Source organism: Bombus fervidus, chromosome 5, assembly GCF_041682495.2.
Source record: "Bombus fervidus isolate BK054 chromosome 5, iyBomFerv1, whole genome shotgun sequence".
Taxonomy (NCBI): Eukaryota; Metazoa; Arthropoda; class Insecta; order Hymenoptera; family Apidae; genus Bombus; species Bombus fervidus.
Window position 1 is genome coordinate 18,211,349 of NC_091521.1, and position 20,702 is coordinate 18,232,050.

The following is a 20,702-nucleotide window of genomic DNA, read 5'->3' on the forward strand; positions in this document are numbered from 1 at the left end:
ACTGCCTTCCAGAGAAAATTGTCTAGAACAAACTAAAAATAATATTCTTTCTAAGCTTAATACATAAAGTAGGATCTTATAAGCAGACTACACTGGGGACATGTATCAAATTGTATAACGAATAATGCTATCCAACGAGGTTATGTTTCAATCGTTTTAAAATCGTAAAACGTTCGGTTGTGAAATTTAAACGACAAATTATGTAAATGGTAAAGACTTGAAATTGTTTGAGACATCACAGAGTAAATAATAATCTAGGACTTATTATTTATTATTCGTTTTTTTTTTTGTGGCTTGTTTATGGTTCTGTATTTTCAACAATTTCTCGGTAATATCAGTAAGCGTTCCATATACACGTAAACGCGAAACCGCAAGATACGCGAGACACGTTCTAGTTTGAGTATAAATAAAGTAACGAATTGTTCTTTTTTTTTTTTTTTTGAGGACAACGGTGTTTCAAATTGAAATAACTTTACAATATGAAACAAAAAGAACACGAGTTCACGATAATAATATTTCACTACCATCGTCTTTTAAGCTTTTAAATTTTATTAAAATAGAATTCTGCGACGAAACTCGGTATGTTTTTCCTATTTGACAATATCTTAAGACTCGTCAGGGTCACATCTGGCGACCGATACAACCTCCATTACGTAAAATTTGCAAGTTTCGATAGAAGCATAAAGTGTTCATGCAAAAGAATAATTCATATGTTTCGCTTTCATAAACCGAGGCACGCGAACGAAATAATTTTCAGAGAATGAGAAATTAGGACATTGTTAAATTTTTATGTAAAGACGTTTCGTTTAGGAGATATCTTTTTCTTTCAATCGATACAAAGATAAAAGTTTAAGAATAAAGCGAAGAAGGAAAAATAGAACTTTAGAAATAAAGAGAACATAGTTATTTTCTTAACTCTTATCATTTGTCGTAGTTGCCGCATTTTTCACCGTACATCCTCTAACAGGAAACCACTCTTTCAACAACGAACAACTTTGTCTATCGACGAGGTAGAGGCACGTACGTAAATTTTATTGTTTCCCGTGTGTATACATTTTTAACTGAATTCACATGAGTCGAAGACACGTCTATTATTCTTTCTTGAAAATGTATTAGGAACTCGAGACAGATATATCTTTGCGTTGAAAGAGTAAGACTATTTCGCTATTTCGTCCGAAGAAATCGAAACAAAAGAAACATCAAAGCTGAGCGGAATATTTTCACACGTTTTACACGACGGAAAAGTTTGTAACGAGGAGAAAATATTCGTGGTATTATGTATCAAAAGATCAGTGGTATATTTCAACTGCTAAACGCAAACAAAAACGATCATCATGGTGGAAAGGTATCTTTCTCTGGTTAAATAAAAAATGGAAGGGGGAACTTTTACATTTCGATTTCGTGAATCCGGGACAGCGCGAACGCAGGTCCCGACTACCAAAAATTGTGCGCTCGACATACCCACATTAGGAGTATTCGCAAGGTTCAGCTCTACCCAAGTGCAATGGAGGAGCCTCGCCCAGAAGGAACCGCCTTCGTGATCACGGTATCCTCCGCGCCAAGTAAGTTATAATTCAATACCATTGCCGAGAAATTTTATCGGCTCCGCTATCCTCTCGCTCTCGCGAGAAATTCTATAGAAAACGAATGTCATCTAGTGGACAACAGCCGATCGTGATCGGATCGTTTTCAGAAATGGCCGACGCTCGCGAATCTTTGTTCGCTATATACATTGATTTTTATTTCCAATGATATCGTTTATATCGCGTTTATATCGCGTTTATATCGCATTTATATCGCATATCTAGCATCGTGGACGAGGTGCAAAATGGATCTATCATCTTATAATACTTCGTGTTATATAAACTAAAATACCGATCGTGCAAAAAGAAGAAAACGTTTCCGTTTGCTACGATTTCGATCTATTTGTAAGATTAAAACAGATCTTACGATCCAATTTTAAACTTTGGAACGACAAATTTAGGAAGTTGCTATTGCGGATCCAACCCATCGGTCGATCGAGATCCAAATTTAGTAGAGTTAGTTCGGTAGAGTTTAGCGATGTTAGTCGTGGAACAAAATGTATTTTCTACTGCGTTTATAAGGAAACGTAGGGTTCCACGAAAATATACATTTGCATAAATATCCGCGAACTATTTATTATTATTATTATTATTAGATATATTTATTAGATTTATCACCACCGTTATCAAAGAAAATATCCAACACGGTTGACACGTACGAGATCTATCTTGCGCGCGCCTTAATTGCCATCGATAAATAAACAGGTGACCTCCTGCAGCGAGTAGTCTCGTTAGAACAGTATCGGGGGAGAGAAGCGAGCGATGGAAAAGAAAAATACGACGCACGGTAAATATTTATGGGTCCATTGGCTCTTTTATAGACCCGAGCGTTTTATTTGTGTATCCATCGTATCACAAAGACGTATCCAAAGACAAGATCCATCGTATCAAGGCGTTGCGTTGGTAATACGCAAGGTTTCGATGGTATTAAAAAAAGAACCCATGTCAAGGCTCGATCAATGTTGCTACCTTGATGGGATGCTTTCATCTGTATTTAACCCACAAGAAAAAAAAAAAAAAAAAAAACATAGAGAGATAATTTTATTTAAAAATCATGGAAAGTGAGTATAATTTTTGCCCCGTTTTCTTTTTTTTTCTTTTTTTTTTTTTCATAACGGCGAGACATAAGGCGAAGTCTTTGCTCTTGGAAACGGCGTGCAACAGTGTCGTTGTCTGTCAGTATCTTTGTACGTTCATCGTGGATCGTTATCACATGCGGGCTTTTATAACCCACGGTGCTGTATTTTTTGAACCCATCTAGAAAGATGGGGCGTAGCTAGCCATCTGTATTTGATTCTTTAGATATACGCAAAAATTATCTTTCTTTTCGTAGAATAAATTTTCTGAATAAGCTATTTACGATCCAATTCCCCGTGTTTGACCTTCCACGCCGGTGACTCGAAAATCCTGTTACCAGAAACGTTTTATCTCCCTTTTGCTTCAACTAATCGACATTTTAGTATATTTCACATACTGCTATTTTAAGCCACTGAAACTATTTCGTGCTAACTATTAAAAGCCCCAAGACAACCTTTTGTTTACCAATCGTTAACGTCATACACGTAGCAGCTTGTATTCTGAGAATTCTATCGATGAACTCGACTTTCTGGTCATCTCAGTCGCGCGATCTCAATACATACAACATAGGTGAGACATGTATCGCGGCGATGGTTTGCTAAAGGAACGACGCAACTAACGAAAGTCAATTTTCGCACATTTAGATAGTTCAGGTATATAATAAATTTCAGTTGGAAACGTTTGGCAATCCACCGTGTATATCGGGGCAATAGAACTTGTTGAGAGAGAACTTTTTTACGTAATAGCACGTTAAGAGCCAAGGAGGTCGCTACTTCACCGAGTATTTTTATGCGATTCACCCACTTCTTTTTTTTTCAAAGGACACGAAACACGTTATACGACCTCGTTCTTTCTTCGATTCTCCTTTTTTTTTTTTTTTTTTTTCGTTTCATGAAATTTACAATGTCGATGAATAATCGGGTTCGCTATGGAGCCTTCGCATGTTTGTTTTGCCAAGGAACTTTACGTGTGTGACCTGCTTTTCAAATTGTACGATATGAACGTAATTGGATTTTCATTTTCGCGAGGGAATAAAGTTACAACGTTAACGTTAAGCAAACTATATCGTTCTAATTTGAAACTAATATATTTTTGTATGCTTCGTTTCGAAGAGGGAACAAATATTTAAAAACTAATCTTTTCGATTTGCGATTGAACGTGGCTCGAAAAACGCGACTGCACGGTATCGACCTTACGTGAAAGGCAGAGTTGTCGTTGGTGGAGATTGCTTAGAAGAGGACGACAGACCGTCACCCACGTAGCTCGGTTTTCGTCACGCTCTTACGGTTACGCGGCAATGCGAGAACACGTTTCGTAACGTAAACACGCAGTCGGTCGGCTATACACCGTATCCGGAGCGATGCTCTTTCAAGAAGCCCGTTACTTCGTCGAATTTAACCGGCCATCGTTGCTCTGTCCGATGGCAAAACGCAAGAGGACGAAGCCGTTCAAATTAAACTAACAGCGAGGCGACAGTCGATCGTGGAATCGAGACGCGTTGCATTTCTCTTCCATCCTTTCTACCTTCTTTCACGCTTAAGAACTGTATTTATCGACACGATCGTTCGTTACATTCTACTTGATGCTATTAGGTTGTCCGAAAAGTTTCTTTCGTTTTATAAGGAAATGATAGACGCGCAATGTTTTTTGTTTTATACTAGTTTATTGAATTATGCACGAACGTAATAATAGAAATGGAACGAAATGGATCATACCTAATTCAATAAAATAATATAAAACAGAAATTGTTGTTCATCTATTATCACTTTATGAAACGACCTAATATGTAGCTACTGTCGATACTATAACTTTGTACGCGGTTAAGTTTCATCGTTTCGCTTCTTTTTTTTTCTCTGTCAGTTTAGTACATTTGCGGCTTTTAATGCCGAATGTCTTTTTATAAGTTTGACAAAATGTCACGGAGATACGCGAATCGAAGCAAATTTAATCTTACGTAAATGCATTTAGTTACGCAATAAAATAGTACAACTTTAAGAATATCATTAGCGGAGAAAAAGTTTGCTTTCGTAAAAATATGCGGAATAATAGATCGACTTAAATGCAAGAGATCACCTTCTAATGTACATTCAAAAGCAAGTATAATAGAGCTAGATATATGTACTTCTGCAATATCGAAAACTCTACGACTTTACGAAGAATCGTTGAAAAACGATCATTAAACGTTCGTCTTGTTAAAATAAAGACATTGACGTGATTATTTTACATCGGAGAAACCAAGGATAAAGATAGATACTTGATGATTTACAATATGATTAAATACCGTATATATCGGTCAACCAGTTAATATCTACAAATAGTCTGCTAATAAAATACGAAAAGTTGGAACTTTCATAAATAAGTCTAATCTCCTTGAGACCATCGATCGCGTAATTCGCATGAAAGCACGCCAGTCCTTCTATTTCGATACTGGAGTGATCATGGTGAATTCACGTTAATCGCGAGGCCTAGTGCAGCTGATTCGCAAAGTTTTCGCATCGGCAGGTCTCTGATACGGCGATACCGCAATCGTCTGCATTGCAGTTCGTCACGAATACCAGTGTCGTCTGACACACAAACAGAGAAAGTACGTTGGCATAATAAATGTCACGTGTACAGTAAAGATACTGTCGCGAGCAACGTGCCTCTGAAATTATCGTGCGAACACACACGAATGCGCCCATTGCTACGTACAAAAGGGATGAACTCGAGCCTGAGTCCTGCTTTAATTCGTACGAAGCTATGGCAAATATGCGAAGACACGGCCGACGCGATGTTCTCAGCTGTGATTATTAAAGAAGGTCTTCGACAGCGACAATTTTTTCGTTGAACACGATAAAACGGCGACAAACTGCATACTCGGCTTATGAAATTTTTCCACGGCGCAGCGAGAAGATGATCGTGGCATGAATTCCGTGAATGAAACATTTCGACTTGGTGAAAAACTTGGTTAAAACAATGTAAATGTATCTTTTTTTCAGAAATATGGAAACAAAACAATATTTCTCTTTCCTTTCAACTACTTTTTCCTCTGAAAAGCTTTTTAGTACACTGCAAATGTAATTATGCAAATACACGTATATTTTATTATATTACGTATTTTACGTAAGTTCCCGATACTTCGATGCTATGCTAATTACACGATAATAATAATCGATCATACCTATATATATATATTATTCCGGTGGATTATGACTGTCTCTAATTACCACACGTAACGGAATACAAATAATGCGTCGGTCTTCTAAGCAAAAAGAAAAGGGGGAAACGGGACAAAAGATGAAATAAAATGATAATATACGTGATACGATAATGAGATAATATACATAAACATATTTCCTGCATATTTATGGAATACACAGCTTGACGTTCGAAGACTCGAGGTTCGAATTAATGAACTTCGTACAATTGGACGTAGAATTAATAAACCTTCGAAGGACAATAGCATGACCCATCTAATTGGATCGTAAGGCTAAGGAAGCGTCGAGACAAAAGGCAAACTTAAGACACCGAAGGGACGAACAATTCTACGTACATTTTCGGTTTAATCTCTGTTATGAATACACAGTTATTGATTATTATTATAACTATTTCGTCGAGCGATATGTCTGTGTAGATATATTTGTTTTTTATATTGGTGTTTTACAATCGGAGGTATTCAAATCCTAAAATTTCATCGCTGGACTGTACTAATGAAACAAAAATTCACGTTTCTTCCAGAGATGAGTTGTCTATAATTAAAGGATAAACATTTTTATGCGACAATGCAACCTACGTTGCTCGAAAAATTCATCCTTAAAGTGTCAGACGCACGTTCCACGTTTTCAAAGCGTTCCCTAGGACAATGATCGAATTGTTCGGAGGATAACGAGCATTTGCTTCGTTATGGAATACAATTGACCCGGTTGCCACGTGGCACACACACGTATCTACGTGCCCTACAGTCCGTTGGAAGTATTTGTTCAATTTATCCGTAGTTACCCAGCAAGATCGTTATCGGGCCTTTCATTGATTATTCGTTAAATCAACGCACGAATCGCGAGAAAATTTTGCGCTGCTCCGAGAAACAGCTTGCGTGAGAGACTTTACAATTTCTTATATCTTGATGTTATGATTACGTAATATCAAATCTTTTCGCGAATAACGCTAAGATTTTAAGACTATATCGAAGGTATTATTGATATTACTCGGACAACTACAATCAACATTTGGCCACGTTATCTCGTGCTAACCGTTATTAATAAACGATATCACAAGATGTTCTAAATCATCCAAATTTGTCCCCTAGATAAAAACAATGAACATCAATAATCTTTTGTAACGACTTTCTTAAAGAGCGACGAACAACTGATACTACGTAAAAATATTGGTAATAAGAGAAGATTTCGTGGGAGCTCTATCGTTTTAATATAGTAAATATATCTATAATTATATTTCATTACATACTTTACGCAGTAGTTGATATGTATAGTCGAAGATATAAATATTAATGCCCAATACATAATGTGGGACTAACGCGACTTACATTGTTCTTTGAGTGTCGTAATTTCAATAAAATTGCATGAGCTCTGTTTTGAAATAGCTACAGTACCCTGAATGATATGCGAAAAATGTTAGTTTCGTAAGCAATAAATTGACTTGATCTTTTATTTCGATTGTGCTATATGTTCTCGTGTAATTCTTTTTATCTATAGAGTTATCAAATTATATACTTTAAATATATATTATGTATTATAAATATATAAAATAATTTTCAAATTTTTCTTCTTCGTCTTCAACGCTCTTTCCGCTGTAAACTACGTTATACATAAAAATAAGAATTGCCTGAATATTTGTTGACACAATTACTTTTCAAAAAACGAACAAAGAAGACCATAACGCTAATCGAAATCGGAGCAAAAGGACTACGATTAATACAATAAGATAAGATTAAGAAACGAGTTTCAGTATCCTTCGGTTACCTCCCTTGCTCACTACCATCTTCGGTCAGATTCAAAGAGGCTTCCTTTCGTAATTACTGCTAGTTTCTCTCCTTTATCACGACCACTCGCAAATTATTCCTTTGCGAAAGGCAGGCACGTATATTAAGTATCGCTTAGCACCGAAACAACTCTTGTTACAAACTGGATCTATTATCTATTCTTAACATGTTGTAGCATGTAATACAGTAGAGTCGTTTAAGTTTCAAAGGTTAATTTGATTCGTGTAATAAACATTTTAGTAGCGTAATTTTCAGCTACGTATCAAAGTAATATCGTCGACAAGAAACGTCTTTGTCTTCATTCGATAATTTTCGCTTGTACAATGCTCCCGTATGCAAATATATTTTATATCTTTGGTTTTCGAGATATCATTGCTCCCACAGAGTGCTGCAGTTCGTCTTGTAAAAGATGTTAAGTATATTTAGCTTCTAGCTCCGATAAGATCTTATCCACTGGTTGCAATCTACCAAATTTAAATTTGTTCGATAAAAGATACAAGCAATTTGCAAAATAAAATCTTCATCCGATAGGTATCTTCGTCTTGATCCCATAGGCTAACACGTGCTTGGTAATTCTTAGCGAGTAATAGCGCGAGCAATTTTTGAGTAAAGCAAAGAAACAAATTCTAAGTGCGATAAAGTAAGGGAACGTGGGAAGTAAACGAGGCATAGACTAAATGGCAGCTGTACCTCTTTTGGTAAACTGGAGCTGTGAAAAATATATACACGTTGCTTTAACATGGATCTATTACTCAAGATTTTGATCAGATCTTGACCTGATTTCGTGGACAATTTTTATTTCTGACTAATCCTCGTGACTCTTTTTCACGAACAGAAAGTAAAAGTTGTTTTTCTATTAACTATGTCAGTTTGAAGTCAACCTACTTTCAATTCATGTTAATTTATTAGCTGCGGAACAGGAATTAATTCGTCACTTGGGTATGATAATTTCGTTACGTAGAAGTTTTTTTTTATCTTTTTACGCGTCGTCCACTTTGTTACAAATAACTAATGCTTTGCTCCTGTAGTGTATAGTTTGAGCAATCAATAAGGAGTTATAATTGAACGTCGAGCACAGTACCTACTGAGAAAAGTTAGCAATAGGTCTGTCTATCGACCGATTCGACATTGTAATGCACGCTATATTTATCCGACTAAAGATGCAACAAACATTTTTGATATTAGGCTGATATAGCTACTTCTTATGCAAGCACAAATGCAATACCTTTTATGTATTATACAACCCATATTTGGAATTATAGACTTATTTTTTGGAAGATAGTTTTTCACTACTGCACAGGACACAGAAAAAAAAATGACTAAAATAATAATTAAGATAGTTAAAATTCTCATAAACTTCTTAGATCAAAATTTTATTCAGATTCACGCGATTTTGGGCGCAATGCGTCCCATGCGCCCAAATACGAAATAATATTTCGAAATCTTCAACATTCTGCATAACTTATCGCTCAATTCTAAATATAGATACTTTTATATTGTCATCTTAATTTTTTTTATAGTTCTAAATATGATTCGATGGCTTGATCGTGATCGATTATTTAAAAGATTCCATCACCTGTACAATTTAGACGTTTAATAAAAATATCAAATGTTTGATATGAATGATCTCATCATTGCCATGCCAGATATATAATTTCGCGTATTATATGCGTCTCGTCCTATCATACGTATATGATATAATTAAGTTAGATTTCCGATCTACATACTTCCGTATAAATCGGCGAATCACAGAATAACAGAATAAGTCGACACGCCAGTGATTGATCAACATCTCCCAGACAAGCATGTTCCGACCCAGAGTGTACAAATTCGAAAATAAATAAATTTCTCGACCGGTATATTATATGTGTATATGTACGATGTACACTTGAATATAAAGCACCGCTATCAATACATATAAACATTCGAAACACTCTCGCGTTAACTCAGTCGTCACGATGCGTGTAATTAATTCTCACTAAAGACTCGTTACCTTCTGCTCGTGAGTTACGGTACCAAAATCACGCTTAAACTGTTAACACGCGTTTGCGAACGCGATTAGGGAACCCTCTATGCTTTCTCCGCACGCACATGAAACTACGAAAGAACGCATCGGCCGTGTAAGTGATATTTAGTACAATAGAAGTACACTTATTCGGACGAAAACGTATTCAGTGCTCGATTAACCAAACTCCTGTCAGTCGAATTTATTTATGTATCTGGTCGTGAATTTCTATTATTCGAACAACAAATGATGAAAGAACGACGAAAGAATTGGCAAATTCTAATTATACGAATTGTTTGTCGTGCAACGAATTTAGATAAATTGAATTCTACCGCAGCGCCAAGGGAATGTTTTCTCTGAACCTGAAAAGTGGTCTTTTAGAATTTCACCGACTTATTTGCTGAAAATTTTGCGTGTCTTGAAACGAAATCTAACCACATTATCTAGCCTATATGCTTTGATAGAGCCTTTGACGTCTATGCAATTAGTCATTATTAAAAGTATACCTTCCTCGATAAATAGCTAGATAAGATTCCTACTCGTGATCAGTTAGCGAGGTAGTAGTGTATTTATGCGGGCCGATATTGATCATTGAAAAAACTTAATCCCGTAAATAAGAAAGATGCGTGCAAGAAGGACGACCAGATAACTGTCCAGACAGGGCGCGTTCACACCGGAATCGATAATCGCGAGAAGCAGTGGCAGGAGGGGGCGGTCTATGATCACCGCGATATACATTTCGAACATCGTGTCGGTCGGACGAGAACCAACCATCGATTCTTGGTTTTATCGATTCGACACGATCGAATTACCGAAGCCTGATTCGCGGTGACAGGTGTAAGGATCAACGATACCGATCTGGGAGGAGCCAATCACTGACACCGACACCATGTCGATCTTGTTTTTTCAACTCACCTGTTCGAATCGTCGGTGCAACTCCGTTAACAAACGATTACGAAACTCGTGCGACACTTCTACACTGTCACGATCTTCCAGTGTCAAATCTTGCAGTATCGTTTCGTGAAGGTGGGGGACACACAGAGAGACCGATTTATGGTTGCGAGATAGTAAAAAAACGCGCGAATAACGAGAAGGATAGAATGCACAAGGTGGAAAAAACAGTAGAGTAGAACGAAAGAGAAAGACAGAGGAGACAACGAGGGAGGGAAAAGCGCCGGGAAGATAACAGTTGCGAATCGGTGGAACCACTAGCGCAGTAAAATTTGGTGTGAACAGTTGACACTGTTGGCTCGTTGCAAGGGCGCGACAAGCCCGGACAGAGCACACGGCACCGCGCGCGCCTCTATCACAGCGGCATTTTCACTGAGGAAACCGAGGCCAGAAAGCGAGAGGCCCGCGACGCAGCGAAAACCCCCCCAGTCGGATCCCGTTTTCGTAAACTCTCGACTCCGACTATCCGCGTATCGGGAGCGACCCGTGTACCTCGAGGCGCATGCGCATCGCACCGTAGCGCGCACGCGTCACCGTTCGCCGCCGCTGCTCTTATCAGCGCACTACTCCACTGCCGTCAGGAATCGGGAGCCGTGCGACGACACCCTCCCCACCTTTCCCCTACGCTCTCGTTCTCGCTAAACCCTATACTCCCTTCGATTTCACGGTGAACCGCTGTTGGGAAAGGGCGAAACAACAGACGCGTGCGCGATGACACGAGTATGGGTAATTTCATCGCTACGGAGAATCGAAATCGTATTTGAATGATTGATTTCGAGGAAGATCAGTCGTTTTATTTCGATGAAAGTAAGTTCCAGTGAAACAACTTTAATACCGTATCGTCAATTTAGTGTTAATATTATGGCGAATTTAAGATATTTTTCATCTAGTAGACGAATAATTTATTAATTAATAGATTCATTTTATATTCATAAAATTTTGTACGACCATTCTTCAACAAAACATTTGAATTTTAAAATAATTTTATTATCAGTAACCATAATATGCATATTCAGAAATAAAAGTACTTTAATATTTTTAAATATTTTGCTCGTACAAGAATATTAAACTCGGTAGAATCATCGTACGCTTACTTGTACGAGAATCTATACCATAACTTTTTTTAAACGCGATAAATACACTTTATCGTTAGCCTTATCGACGTTACCATTGTAGGCATTCATGCTCCTTGTAGTATAGCTTAACGTGTGAACTAGAAAGAGCACAATATCGCAAGCATGATTTTGTAGATTCTACGTGTACATATCTACGTAGATGTAAACGTAAAAATGTAAAATAAGCCTTTTGAGTAAAATAAGATTTTCAGATAGTAACATGTTAAATACAAACTAGGTAAACTGGAATTTTTCGCTTGTCAGAGGTTTCTTTCAATCTCAATCAGATCAAGTACGTGACAAACATGCATTAAGGGGATTTCTTTCGCTCGAAAGATTTCTTCCCCTTTTTACATGTACTTGTGATAAATCCATATGACGACACGATGTTATCTAATCCTATGATGGATCCGGAATAGGAATTTGAGGTATTCGTCCTTCCAACATATCGTGAAGTAGAATGTTAATTTCCTACAAATAAATTACTTTCAGTTTCTGGGATGAATAGTATTGGTAAAATTAAGCTAAAGTCTGTAATAAGATTACAATAAACAGCCATTTAAGATATTAATCTTAGGAGAGAAAAATCCTGCTTAAAAAAATTAAAAAAGAAAAACAAATTCTTTCCTTCCTTGCAACGTGTAGATTAAATTACTCAGTGATACCTCTTCTCTCTGAGCTCGTAATCTGTCGATGATCGGTTCATTAAAGTTGGAGTCGTTACTTGGATCCTCCAGAATAATTTCGTTGCTTCTTGACTCTTGCGGTATACGAGTAACGTAAATCTGTTTGATGGTATCTAAGATAGCCGAAGGTCTGGTTTGAGGAAATTGCAAATCGATCGATGAGAGGGAGTCTGCACCGGCAGATATCGCTAATGGCTTCTCAAAATCGGTGCACTTGGTATCGCTGATTTATAATTTTCAAGAAAAGGTAAAGTATATCGATTTAATGTCAAAATTTTGCAATGTCAAAGTATGTAACTATTATTTTGATAATCAATATAGAAACTTACGAAAATTGAATACCAAATCCATAGTGAGATAACAAGTCTTTAGTTCTTCGTAATAAAGATTTATCTTTTGCGGAATGATAATAGAGTCCTGCGCCTAAAATGTGAGCCGTAGCTCTTAATATTTTCCCAACTAATTCTATTTTATCCAAACTTAAATCCTATTTCAAAATCGTTAAATAATTTATTATTTCGTAATAGTTTTCAATTTAATAATTATCTATAACGATATATTTTACGTTGGAAAATATGCTTAAGATACCTTAAATTGATCATATTTTCCACCAATAAGGCAAAGTTTCATCGGAAATGGATCGACTTCTCTTTCCACTGCTCTTTTTCGTTCTTTAATACGTTGTTGTTTGAGTTCCTGAATTATTTTATCGTCATAACTCATTTTCATTGCATTTCGAACTACCGAGAAAGCTTCTTCGAAAGTGGTCCATAAAATCTCCGGTTGCGATAAATCCAACATAATCAATACCGTGACATGATGAGGAGAATGAGTCAAAGACGAACCTGTCATTGCGGCTGACACTAATGAAGAAGTTAAATGTCCTACTTCCCAAACATGCACGATATTTTTTATCTGCGCCGATAATAAGAATTAAACAAGAAATAAAGCTGCAGTTAAATATTTGTCGTCGTCGTCATAACGTGTGTACACAGTTACATAATAACATGTTTTGTCCTTTTTTATTTCTACTGTCTCTAAATACATTTTCGATTTGTTATTTTAATTATTGATATACTATGATTATTTATATTTTAATGAATGAAATATTCTTAACTGATTCTTGCGAATAAATGATACTTTCTGAACTGTAACGTATACGACTGATATATTTCTTATTTATTTTCTAATCAATTAATTTAATTCTAACTTTCTCCGAACATTATTCGAAATTTGTATACTTAATTTCATACTTATTTGTTATTTGAGTGATATGGTATCATAAAATAAATGAAAACTTACTAAACTCTTCCCAGCTTTACGTCCAAAAGAATAATCCATCGCGATAGTTGGTTTCGGTGCCTCATCTTTTTCGAGAAATCGATGTACGATCGTAGTTTTACCCTAAGAATACATATTTCTTTTTCATAATTATAAGTACGTAATTTTTATTGATAGATTATTATTTAATAGTCTTAGTCAATTTATTACATACGACCCTCTTGCTACCAACAATGATAAATGAACGTTCATGTGTTTCAATTGGATTAGTCTTACGGTGTTGCTCTTCTTCTAAACAAAGACGCAAAGCGTGATCTCTAACATTTTGTTCACTAAAACATAACCACGTAATACCTATGTATTTTCATTATCTGCATTAGTGTTCGTAAATGTACAAAATATTCGACATTTTAAAAATATATAATTAAAATATTTCAAGTTAATGTAAATGTCAATAACTTGCAGTATAAGTACATATTAATAGATACGTACGAATTTTGATCTGTCATTTTATTTTTGATCCAAAGATTTCGAACAAATGTTTCGAACAAATATTATAATAATCGCACAGTGATGTAAGTATATTTTCTATATCGTTCCGTACTTAGATAGGTTATGAAAATGTTTTGATATTCGTTGTTATAGCAACAGAGCAATAGAATGTTTCATTCATGAAACTGATAGATAAATAAAATTCAAGATTTCCTTTTATCTGGTGAAATAAAGATGTTTAATATGTTATATATTGAAGTAGTTATATTTTTTTATTTCTACATGCATATTCAACAAGGCATCACGAGTTTCGACGATTAAATTTACAAGATTACTTTTTATGTTAATTAATCGCGGTCACTTTCTTGCTAATTTAAAATTTCTTTTGTTAGAGAAACTTGTTTTAGGGGTCTCTATTATACCACAATGCTTTTGTTTTTTTTTTTTAACAAATTGTTTATGAATTAGAAAAGTACAAGAAATTATTGTAGCGTCTTTATTTATGTACAAAATGGACTAGATGAAGTTAATAACGGAATGCACCATATACCAGGTATTTATAATAAATTAAAATTACTCTAAACAAACAATTTCAGAAGGTCATATAAGCCTGCCACATCGTAACTGTATAATTTATTAGTAATTGAAGAATATTAGCTATTAGTAACCTTATCTTTGGTTATGCGGTTGAAAGAAATATTTACAATCCATTATAAAATCCCATTACAATGTAATTAAGCTGTAATTTATAATTCTTTTCAATATCTTTGAATAGAAATAAACACACGTGATAAAGAATTAAACATTACTTGAAATGCATTATTTTTTAATCTTTTTGCAAGTTATTACTTAGGTTTTTGCAATTGTAGCTTTATAACATACACGTTTGTTGCATATACATATACATTCATATGCAAAAAAGAATATGAGAGACAGGGTATTTCAAAAACTTTGATAAAAATCCCCATATTAATATATTCTAATAAACAATATGTTCAACAGTAAGATATGCTTACTATTTAGAAATTAGTCATTCAATAATCTGTCAATAAAAACAGATTAATGCGAACAGTATTCTATATATAAAAATGTTTAAATAATCATTGTCGCAATCTATCTGTCAACATACTCTTTATAATCAGTTCGAGTAATGAACACAGCAATAAAAGCAGTCATATTTCATCTTTCATTATTCTTATGCATATTTTAGGTCTTGATACGTTTCATTAACAAAATGTATAAATTTCTAATTTCTTATTCTGTAATATTATATTTAAAAAAATTCTAATTTTGAAGAATAAAAGATATCCAAATAACGCATAAGTAGTTATGGAAAAAATGAACAAGTAATTTAGTACCTATCTTGGTCCTTCTACTGCATGCTTATTTTTGCGTACATGCTAAATTCAATTCATCTGAATCATTTCAACGATAACAAATTTCTGACATGCTTACTATTGTATTCAATTGCAAATAAACTTCGTATATTTAATCTTATTGGTATGGAAGAAAATAATTTTCTACTATTTGTATAGATTTCTTTGTGTAGTTATTCATACTTACATATGAAATTTTATATTTGAACACTATGGCATATAAGATTACTTGGGAGACGCAAAATATGTGTAATTGAATATTAGTAATCAAGTTAACTTACAATTTGTATTGACATGTCAACAAACAATACAATATCATATTTTTTAAACAAAACTGATTATTATTTACACATATTTTCTAAAATATTATTGAATAGAGCATTTTATAAAAATGCTGCTTGTTAATTCTTTATATATATATATATACACATATATATATATATAAAGAATATATTATATATATATTAATATTATCAAATCGATTTCGTATTCCATACAATCTTATAAATAAAATAATTATACATATTTATATGGATAATTTCAATACAAGCCACATTTTTAAAAATCCGTCAAAACGTTAATAATCACTGAGATGTAACGCATGTGAAGGAAGACTGTAATAAAGATTAGTCACCTTTTTCTACAATATTTCATTGCTTCTATTATGCAATATATCACGCGCTCTGCATGTTATCTGGTCCATATATCACTCATCCAATTGTCATCTAATTCATTAGTTGGTAACACTTTTAATTTTCGTAATGCCTCCAGATAAAATGTAAGTTCAGATGTAACTACACCATGTTGTGGACCACCGTTATTCACTATATTCATTTTGACTAATTGTTCTCTAAGTTTTTCTTTGAAGGATATATTTACTGTACGATATAGAGTTTGTACTTCAACTGCTGGGAGAATTCCAGAAACTGCTTCGTGTAATTTCATTAAATAACTGTAATTAGAAATTTCAGATGTATAGTAATTATAATTATAATAAAATAATTGAATCGTGTAATAGTTACCTAGAAATATTTCTAAATGATTTTGATGGTACTGGTGGTCTTGCAGTCCATTTTGATATTTGACCACCTAGTAGATTGTCAACAATAGTAAGAATTTTGCTTTCAATTTCTTTCACATGTGCACGGATATCTTTTTCAACGCTATCCAGTAATGCAACGCCGCCGCTTATACTAGATGCACCAAGTCCGCGACTAGGTTTTTGTTCTGCAAACCCTAGAAGAAAATTCTAATGTTAATATCATAATCGTAACGTAAGTTGAATGCTAAGTAAGAATCAACATACTTTGAAAATGTGATTTAACATAAGGCATAAACCACAAAATTAGTTTCAAACTGCGTGCTGCTAATACAAGTATTGTACTAGTAATAGTCTTTAAACCAGCAACTTGCATTGCTCCAGCTCCAAGGACAAGTTGACAACAACGTGAATTGTAATGCCGCAGTAATTCAGCTAAATGTCTTCCAATTGTTCCTGATAAAGCTATCAGTTCACTGCCAGTTCTAAAAATAAAATTTCATTGAGCGTTTCACAAAATATTCATAGATTTAGAATTAAAATGTTACCTGCAATATTCGTGTATCATTTGTATAAGCATTAAAGCTGTACCAACAATGGCATATTTTTCATCCTCTATCATAATGAAGTTTTGGACATTATCTTTTTTAACTTTATCATCAACTTTAAATAGATTTGGTGGAAAAGTTTTGTTTTCATATACATATGTTACTAATGACTGAAATTCTGGCGGTACATCAGCTTGTTTCCATCGCTCAGATTCTAATAAAAGGGTAAGCTTTGTTTTGAGCTCAGTATGAAATCTTTGAATGAATTTACCTGCTTGTGCCTATAAAAAATATTATATTAGAAAATATAGGTTACAAAATATAAAATGCTGGTGTATGGTTAGTATAATATAAACACACAATTTATATATAAGCAGCACACACACCTTAAACGCAGATCGTAAACCTGTGCATTGTTTACCACAGAGTTTCTCGCAAGTTTCTGTAAACTCTTCAACTAAATTGGCTAGTTGACATACTTGAGCTGTTGTTGCCCTTTTGCTCAACCATGATGATTTATCATTCCAATTCTGATATTCTTTTTCTTCTTGTTTATTATTTGAATTTTCATTGTTTAGTTTCTCTTTTTCATTTTGTAATCTATCTTTATCATTTGTACCTGCAGAAAGCAGATTTCCCATTCGCTCATGACAATAATCACAAATGGAAGTTATCATATCATTGAGTTTTATTGTTACTCGCGAATGTTCTGCTTGAGTCAATAAGCGATCGGGAATCGTATCATCGAATGATCCGTCATGTATTCGGCCTGCCGCTAAGTCTACTGTATCTCGCATTACATCGTGAACAGCCTAGGAACGTGTATTGTGTCAAAAGGTTATATTTCATTAAAGAATAATTTAAAAAATATGATGTAGTATATACCTTAACTCGCAACAAGAGGAATGTTAAAGATTGTATAGCATTGTGAAGTAATGTTAATCTTTCCGCGAGGGAAAGTCCACCAACTTCTAAAGCTGCAGCTTGTTGATCACTGCAACAATCACTCGCTGCTAAAGCTTCTATGACCCTCTGTTTTGTTACAGCTCGGACCGTTGTAACAGCTTCTTCTTTGTAAGTATCCACAAATTGAAAATGTTTTTGCCGCAGGAGACCAGAAATGATGGAAACAAGTTTATCCTGTTCGTTGAGGATGTACAAATGATCTCACTGGGAAGAGATGCATGAAGGTTTGTTTGCTACAAACTAAGTATGTAAAATTTTTAAAAATTTTACATATACTTACACCATCCAAAACTGTATTTTCCTCGCCTAATGGTCTGTTTAAATCTGCAGTTGCATATCTTTGAAATTCTGTAGATAACATTTTATCAACAAGTTTTTCCATTTCTGTCAATTGAGAGCTTAAATGTCTAAGCAAGACAGAAAAAAGGTAAATAAGACATATATATATAAATATATATATATATCTATATATATGCACATGTATATATTCATCTAATTAGCAGAATATTTATTTATATAAATATACCTAAAACTATGTACTCCATTCAATTCCTGTAAAAGTATTTCTTGCGTCGTAGCAATGAGATCTAAGGCTGCAACATAATCTGGTGTAGATAACAACAGTTGTATCATTGGTTGACTTTGGTGTACCGTAGCCATAAGTTTCAGCTTTTCTTGAACCAATAATCGATTAGATCTCGCTCGTTCCAACCTAGAAATATATCCAAATAAAAATTGATATAATACTAGAAATGTCGAATAATTTGATAATTCACCTTAAAATTTCCAAAGAATCATTGACTAGATGCTTATCAACTTGGTGTATATTTTTTCTAAGGGCTTTCAAAACTGTGATAGTTTGTGTAAGTTGCTCCATTAGGGCGTCGTGAGAAGTCATAGCATGGAAAAATGCTTGAGATTTAGAAGCAACTTGCTCTGCTATTCTAACTTCAACAACATCTAAATAATGACTTAGCTATTCCACAAAGAAATTTAAAATACATTATTGATTTTAATTCTTGTATTTTACGCAATATTTAATAACACTGGTATACCTTCTCTTGCATTTGTTTTACATTCATAACTATATTAGAATCTTCATTTAATAATCCATTTTTGGCAAATGGAAATACAGCATAAAAATTATCTTTCTGAGAAAGATCCAAATTAGGTATCAAGAAGATTTTTGGGATGTTAGATAAATCAAATTGCATTTGATCTGTAAATTTTCAGTTTAAGAATTCTATGTCATGTAACAAAAAAAAATATCACTATTACGTTATAATATTTATATAAATACTATATTTACCTAAAGATTTAACTTTCCTTAAACTTGGAAAATTTTGTAACAACTCGTTAGGTATAGTTGATTTATTGGCATTTGAATTCATACGTGAATGTTTTCGGTATCTCTGTAATAAAGACGATCTTTAGATTAGTTATATTTCACTGGAATAAGTATATCACTTTTAAGCACGTGTATTAATTACCCTTGTAATTTTCTTTAAATACGATTCAAAATGTTGCATCGTGATTTCAGGAAGGTAAGGACTTTTAGGTATATCAACTTTCTCTACGAATCCATCTCCCCAAGTACGAGTTAAAAAGTTACTTTGTTTTCCTTTGAAAGGATCATTTAAAACAGCTGGTAAATTCTGTGCTGCAGAATACACGGTCCACGAGGAAGAAGGCTCTGACAATTGACCGTTACTTTTACGTTGTTGTTGCATCGTCGCGTGCTTAGTAGCATGTGCTATATAATCTTTGTCAGAAACACCCTCCACAGGAAGACTAGTGCATACTCCATTATAACCATAAAGGCACACAAACGAACCTCCCTCCCTAGAACAATGCTGATCTCTTAAATGTCTGAAATCAAATTACATACCGGTGGTTAATAACATTTAACGTTTAAGTTGTACAGAAGCCAAACTAATCAACCAAATTACGATCAATCGCTCAGTGTTTGAAGAATTAAACATTAATCGTGTATTTTAAAAAGTATCAAAATTAAAAAGTTTTCAGAAATTGAAATTGATCAGTTTAGTTTCCGAATGGTACATTAGTCGCTATATTATGCTTTCTGGGTGTGTAATTTATTTTATAAAAAATATATTCGAATCCGCGAGAGATATAATTTAGATATGATTTAGATACAAGTTAAGTATAATACGATACGTGTACAAAACTTATCGAGAATTGTAAACGACTTGTACTGTCCAGGTTATTAAAAATGCACCAAAGCTAGAGCCACTTTTTACGAGATATTTTTTGTGACAAGTAGATCGGGGACAGGTGGACCCACCTTATGAAATCTTCTATTTGCTTGAACGTAAGGTTAGTACAATATTCACAAATCAGAACGGTAGGTAACGATTCGGATACTTTCACGACTTTCGCCATTTTCCATTTGCAACTTCACTTCGCCATTCTGTCACCGGTTTGTATAATTTACAGCACATCGAATTCCGCAAACGGTAATTAAACTTTTGACAACTACTTCGCAACTTTACTTATTCCCTATCGTTCAGCGTCGAACACACGTCGAACATAGTCTCACTCCTTACTCTTTAACAAATATAACACGTTTCACAATTCATACTGA

The 20,702-nt window shown here is 34.3% G+C and overlaps 3 protein-coding genes and 1 non-coding gene across 10 annotated transcripts in view; all 4 read right to left on the reverse strand.

Moving 5' to 3' along the window:
- Positions 1-10,686, reverse strand: part of Numb (NUMB endocytic adaptor protein) — a 70,845-nt gene extending 60,159 nt beyond the window's left edge. The window contains exon 1 of one of the 2 annotated variants that reach the window (XM_072004055.1): positions 10,559-10,686. The gene's annotated coding sequence lies outside the window, so the exon portion shown is untranslated. The remainder of the gene's footprint in view (positions 1-10,558) is intronic. The other variant, XM_072004056.1, reaches the window with a different exon arrangement.
- On the reverse strand, positions 1,408-1,570 carry LOC139987851 (U1 spliceosomal RNA). The gene has a single exon (XR_011799955.1). It is a non-coding gene; the product is annotated as a U1 spliceosomal RNA (small nuclear RNA).
- Positions 10,687-11,606: 920 nt separating the features above from the next.
- Positions 11,607-16,318, reverse strand: LOC139987611 (cytoplasmic dynein 2 light intermediate chain 1). 6 transcript variants are annotated; one of them, XM_072004058.1, is made up of 7 exons: positions 16,179-16,316; positions 13,891-14,008; positions 13,698-13,799; positions 12,984-13,310; positions 12,725-12,882; positions 12,375-12,618; positions 11,607-12,180 (listed from the first exon to the last, which is right to left on the reverse strand). In XM_072004058.1, exons 1-7 carry the CDS (start codon positions 16,196-16,198, stop codon positions 12,109-12,111), a joined length of 1,041 nt encoding a protein of 346 aa, XP_071860159.1. In that variant the 5' UTR covers positions 16,199-16,316; the 3' UTR covers positions 11,607-12,108. The 6 variants fall into 6 exon arrangements, with proteins under 6 accessions (XP_071860159.1, XP_071860161.1, XP_071860160.1 ...); XM_072004060.1 differs by having other exon boundaries at positions 13,887-14,008; XM_072004059.1 differs by lacking the exon at positions 16,179-16,316 and adding an exon at positions 14,169-14,388.
- Positions 14,651-20,681, reverse strand: Scat (VPS54 subunit of GARP complex scat). Its single transcript, XM_072004050.1, has 13 exons — positions 20,403-20,681; positions 19,588-19,966; positions 19,407-19,509; positions 19,153-19,316; positions 18,874-19,073; positions 18,624-18,809; positions 18,378-18,504; positions 18,017-18,271; positions 17,518-17,943; positions 17,132-17,412; positions 16,851-17,068; positions 16,567-16,780; positions 14,651-16,496 (listed from the first exon to the last, which is right to left on the reverse strand). The coding sequence occupies exons 1-13, from the start codon at positions 20,498-20,500 to the stop codon at positions 16,235-16,237; spliced, it is 2,913 nt and encodes a 970-aa protein (XP_071860151.1). The 5' UTR covers positions 20,501-20,681; the 3' UTR covers positions 14,651-16,234.
- Positions 20,682-20,702: the final 21 nt, after the last annotated feature.

Excerpts from the sequence above, each read along its gene's own strand:
- LOC139987611 (XM_072004058.1), bottom strand. The coding sequence starts at position 16,198 with ATGAAATATTGTAGAAAAAG. Across the intron at positions 13,311-13,697 it reads GTAAAGCTGGGAAGAGTTTA|ATAAAAAATATCGTGCATGT; the intron begins GTAAGTTTTCAT and ends TTATCGGCGCAG. Across the intron at positions 12,619-12,724 it reads GGATTTGGTATTCAATTTTC|CGATACCAAGTGCACCGATT; the intron begins GTAAGTTTCTAT and ends ATTATAAATCAG.
- Scat (XM_072004050.1), bottom strand. The coding sequence starts at position 20,500 with ATGGCGAAAGTCGTGAAAGTATCCGAATCGTTACCTACCGTTCTGATT. Across the intron at positions 19,510-19,587 it reads ATTTAAAGAAAATTACAAGG|AGATACCGAAAACATTCACG; the intron begins GTAATTAATACA and ends TCTTTATTACAG. Across the intron at positions 18,810-18,873 it reads GATTCTTTGGAAATTTTAAG|GTTGGAACGAGCGAGATCTA; the intron begins GTGAATTATCAA and ends ATATATTTCTAG.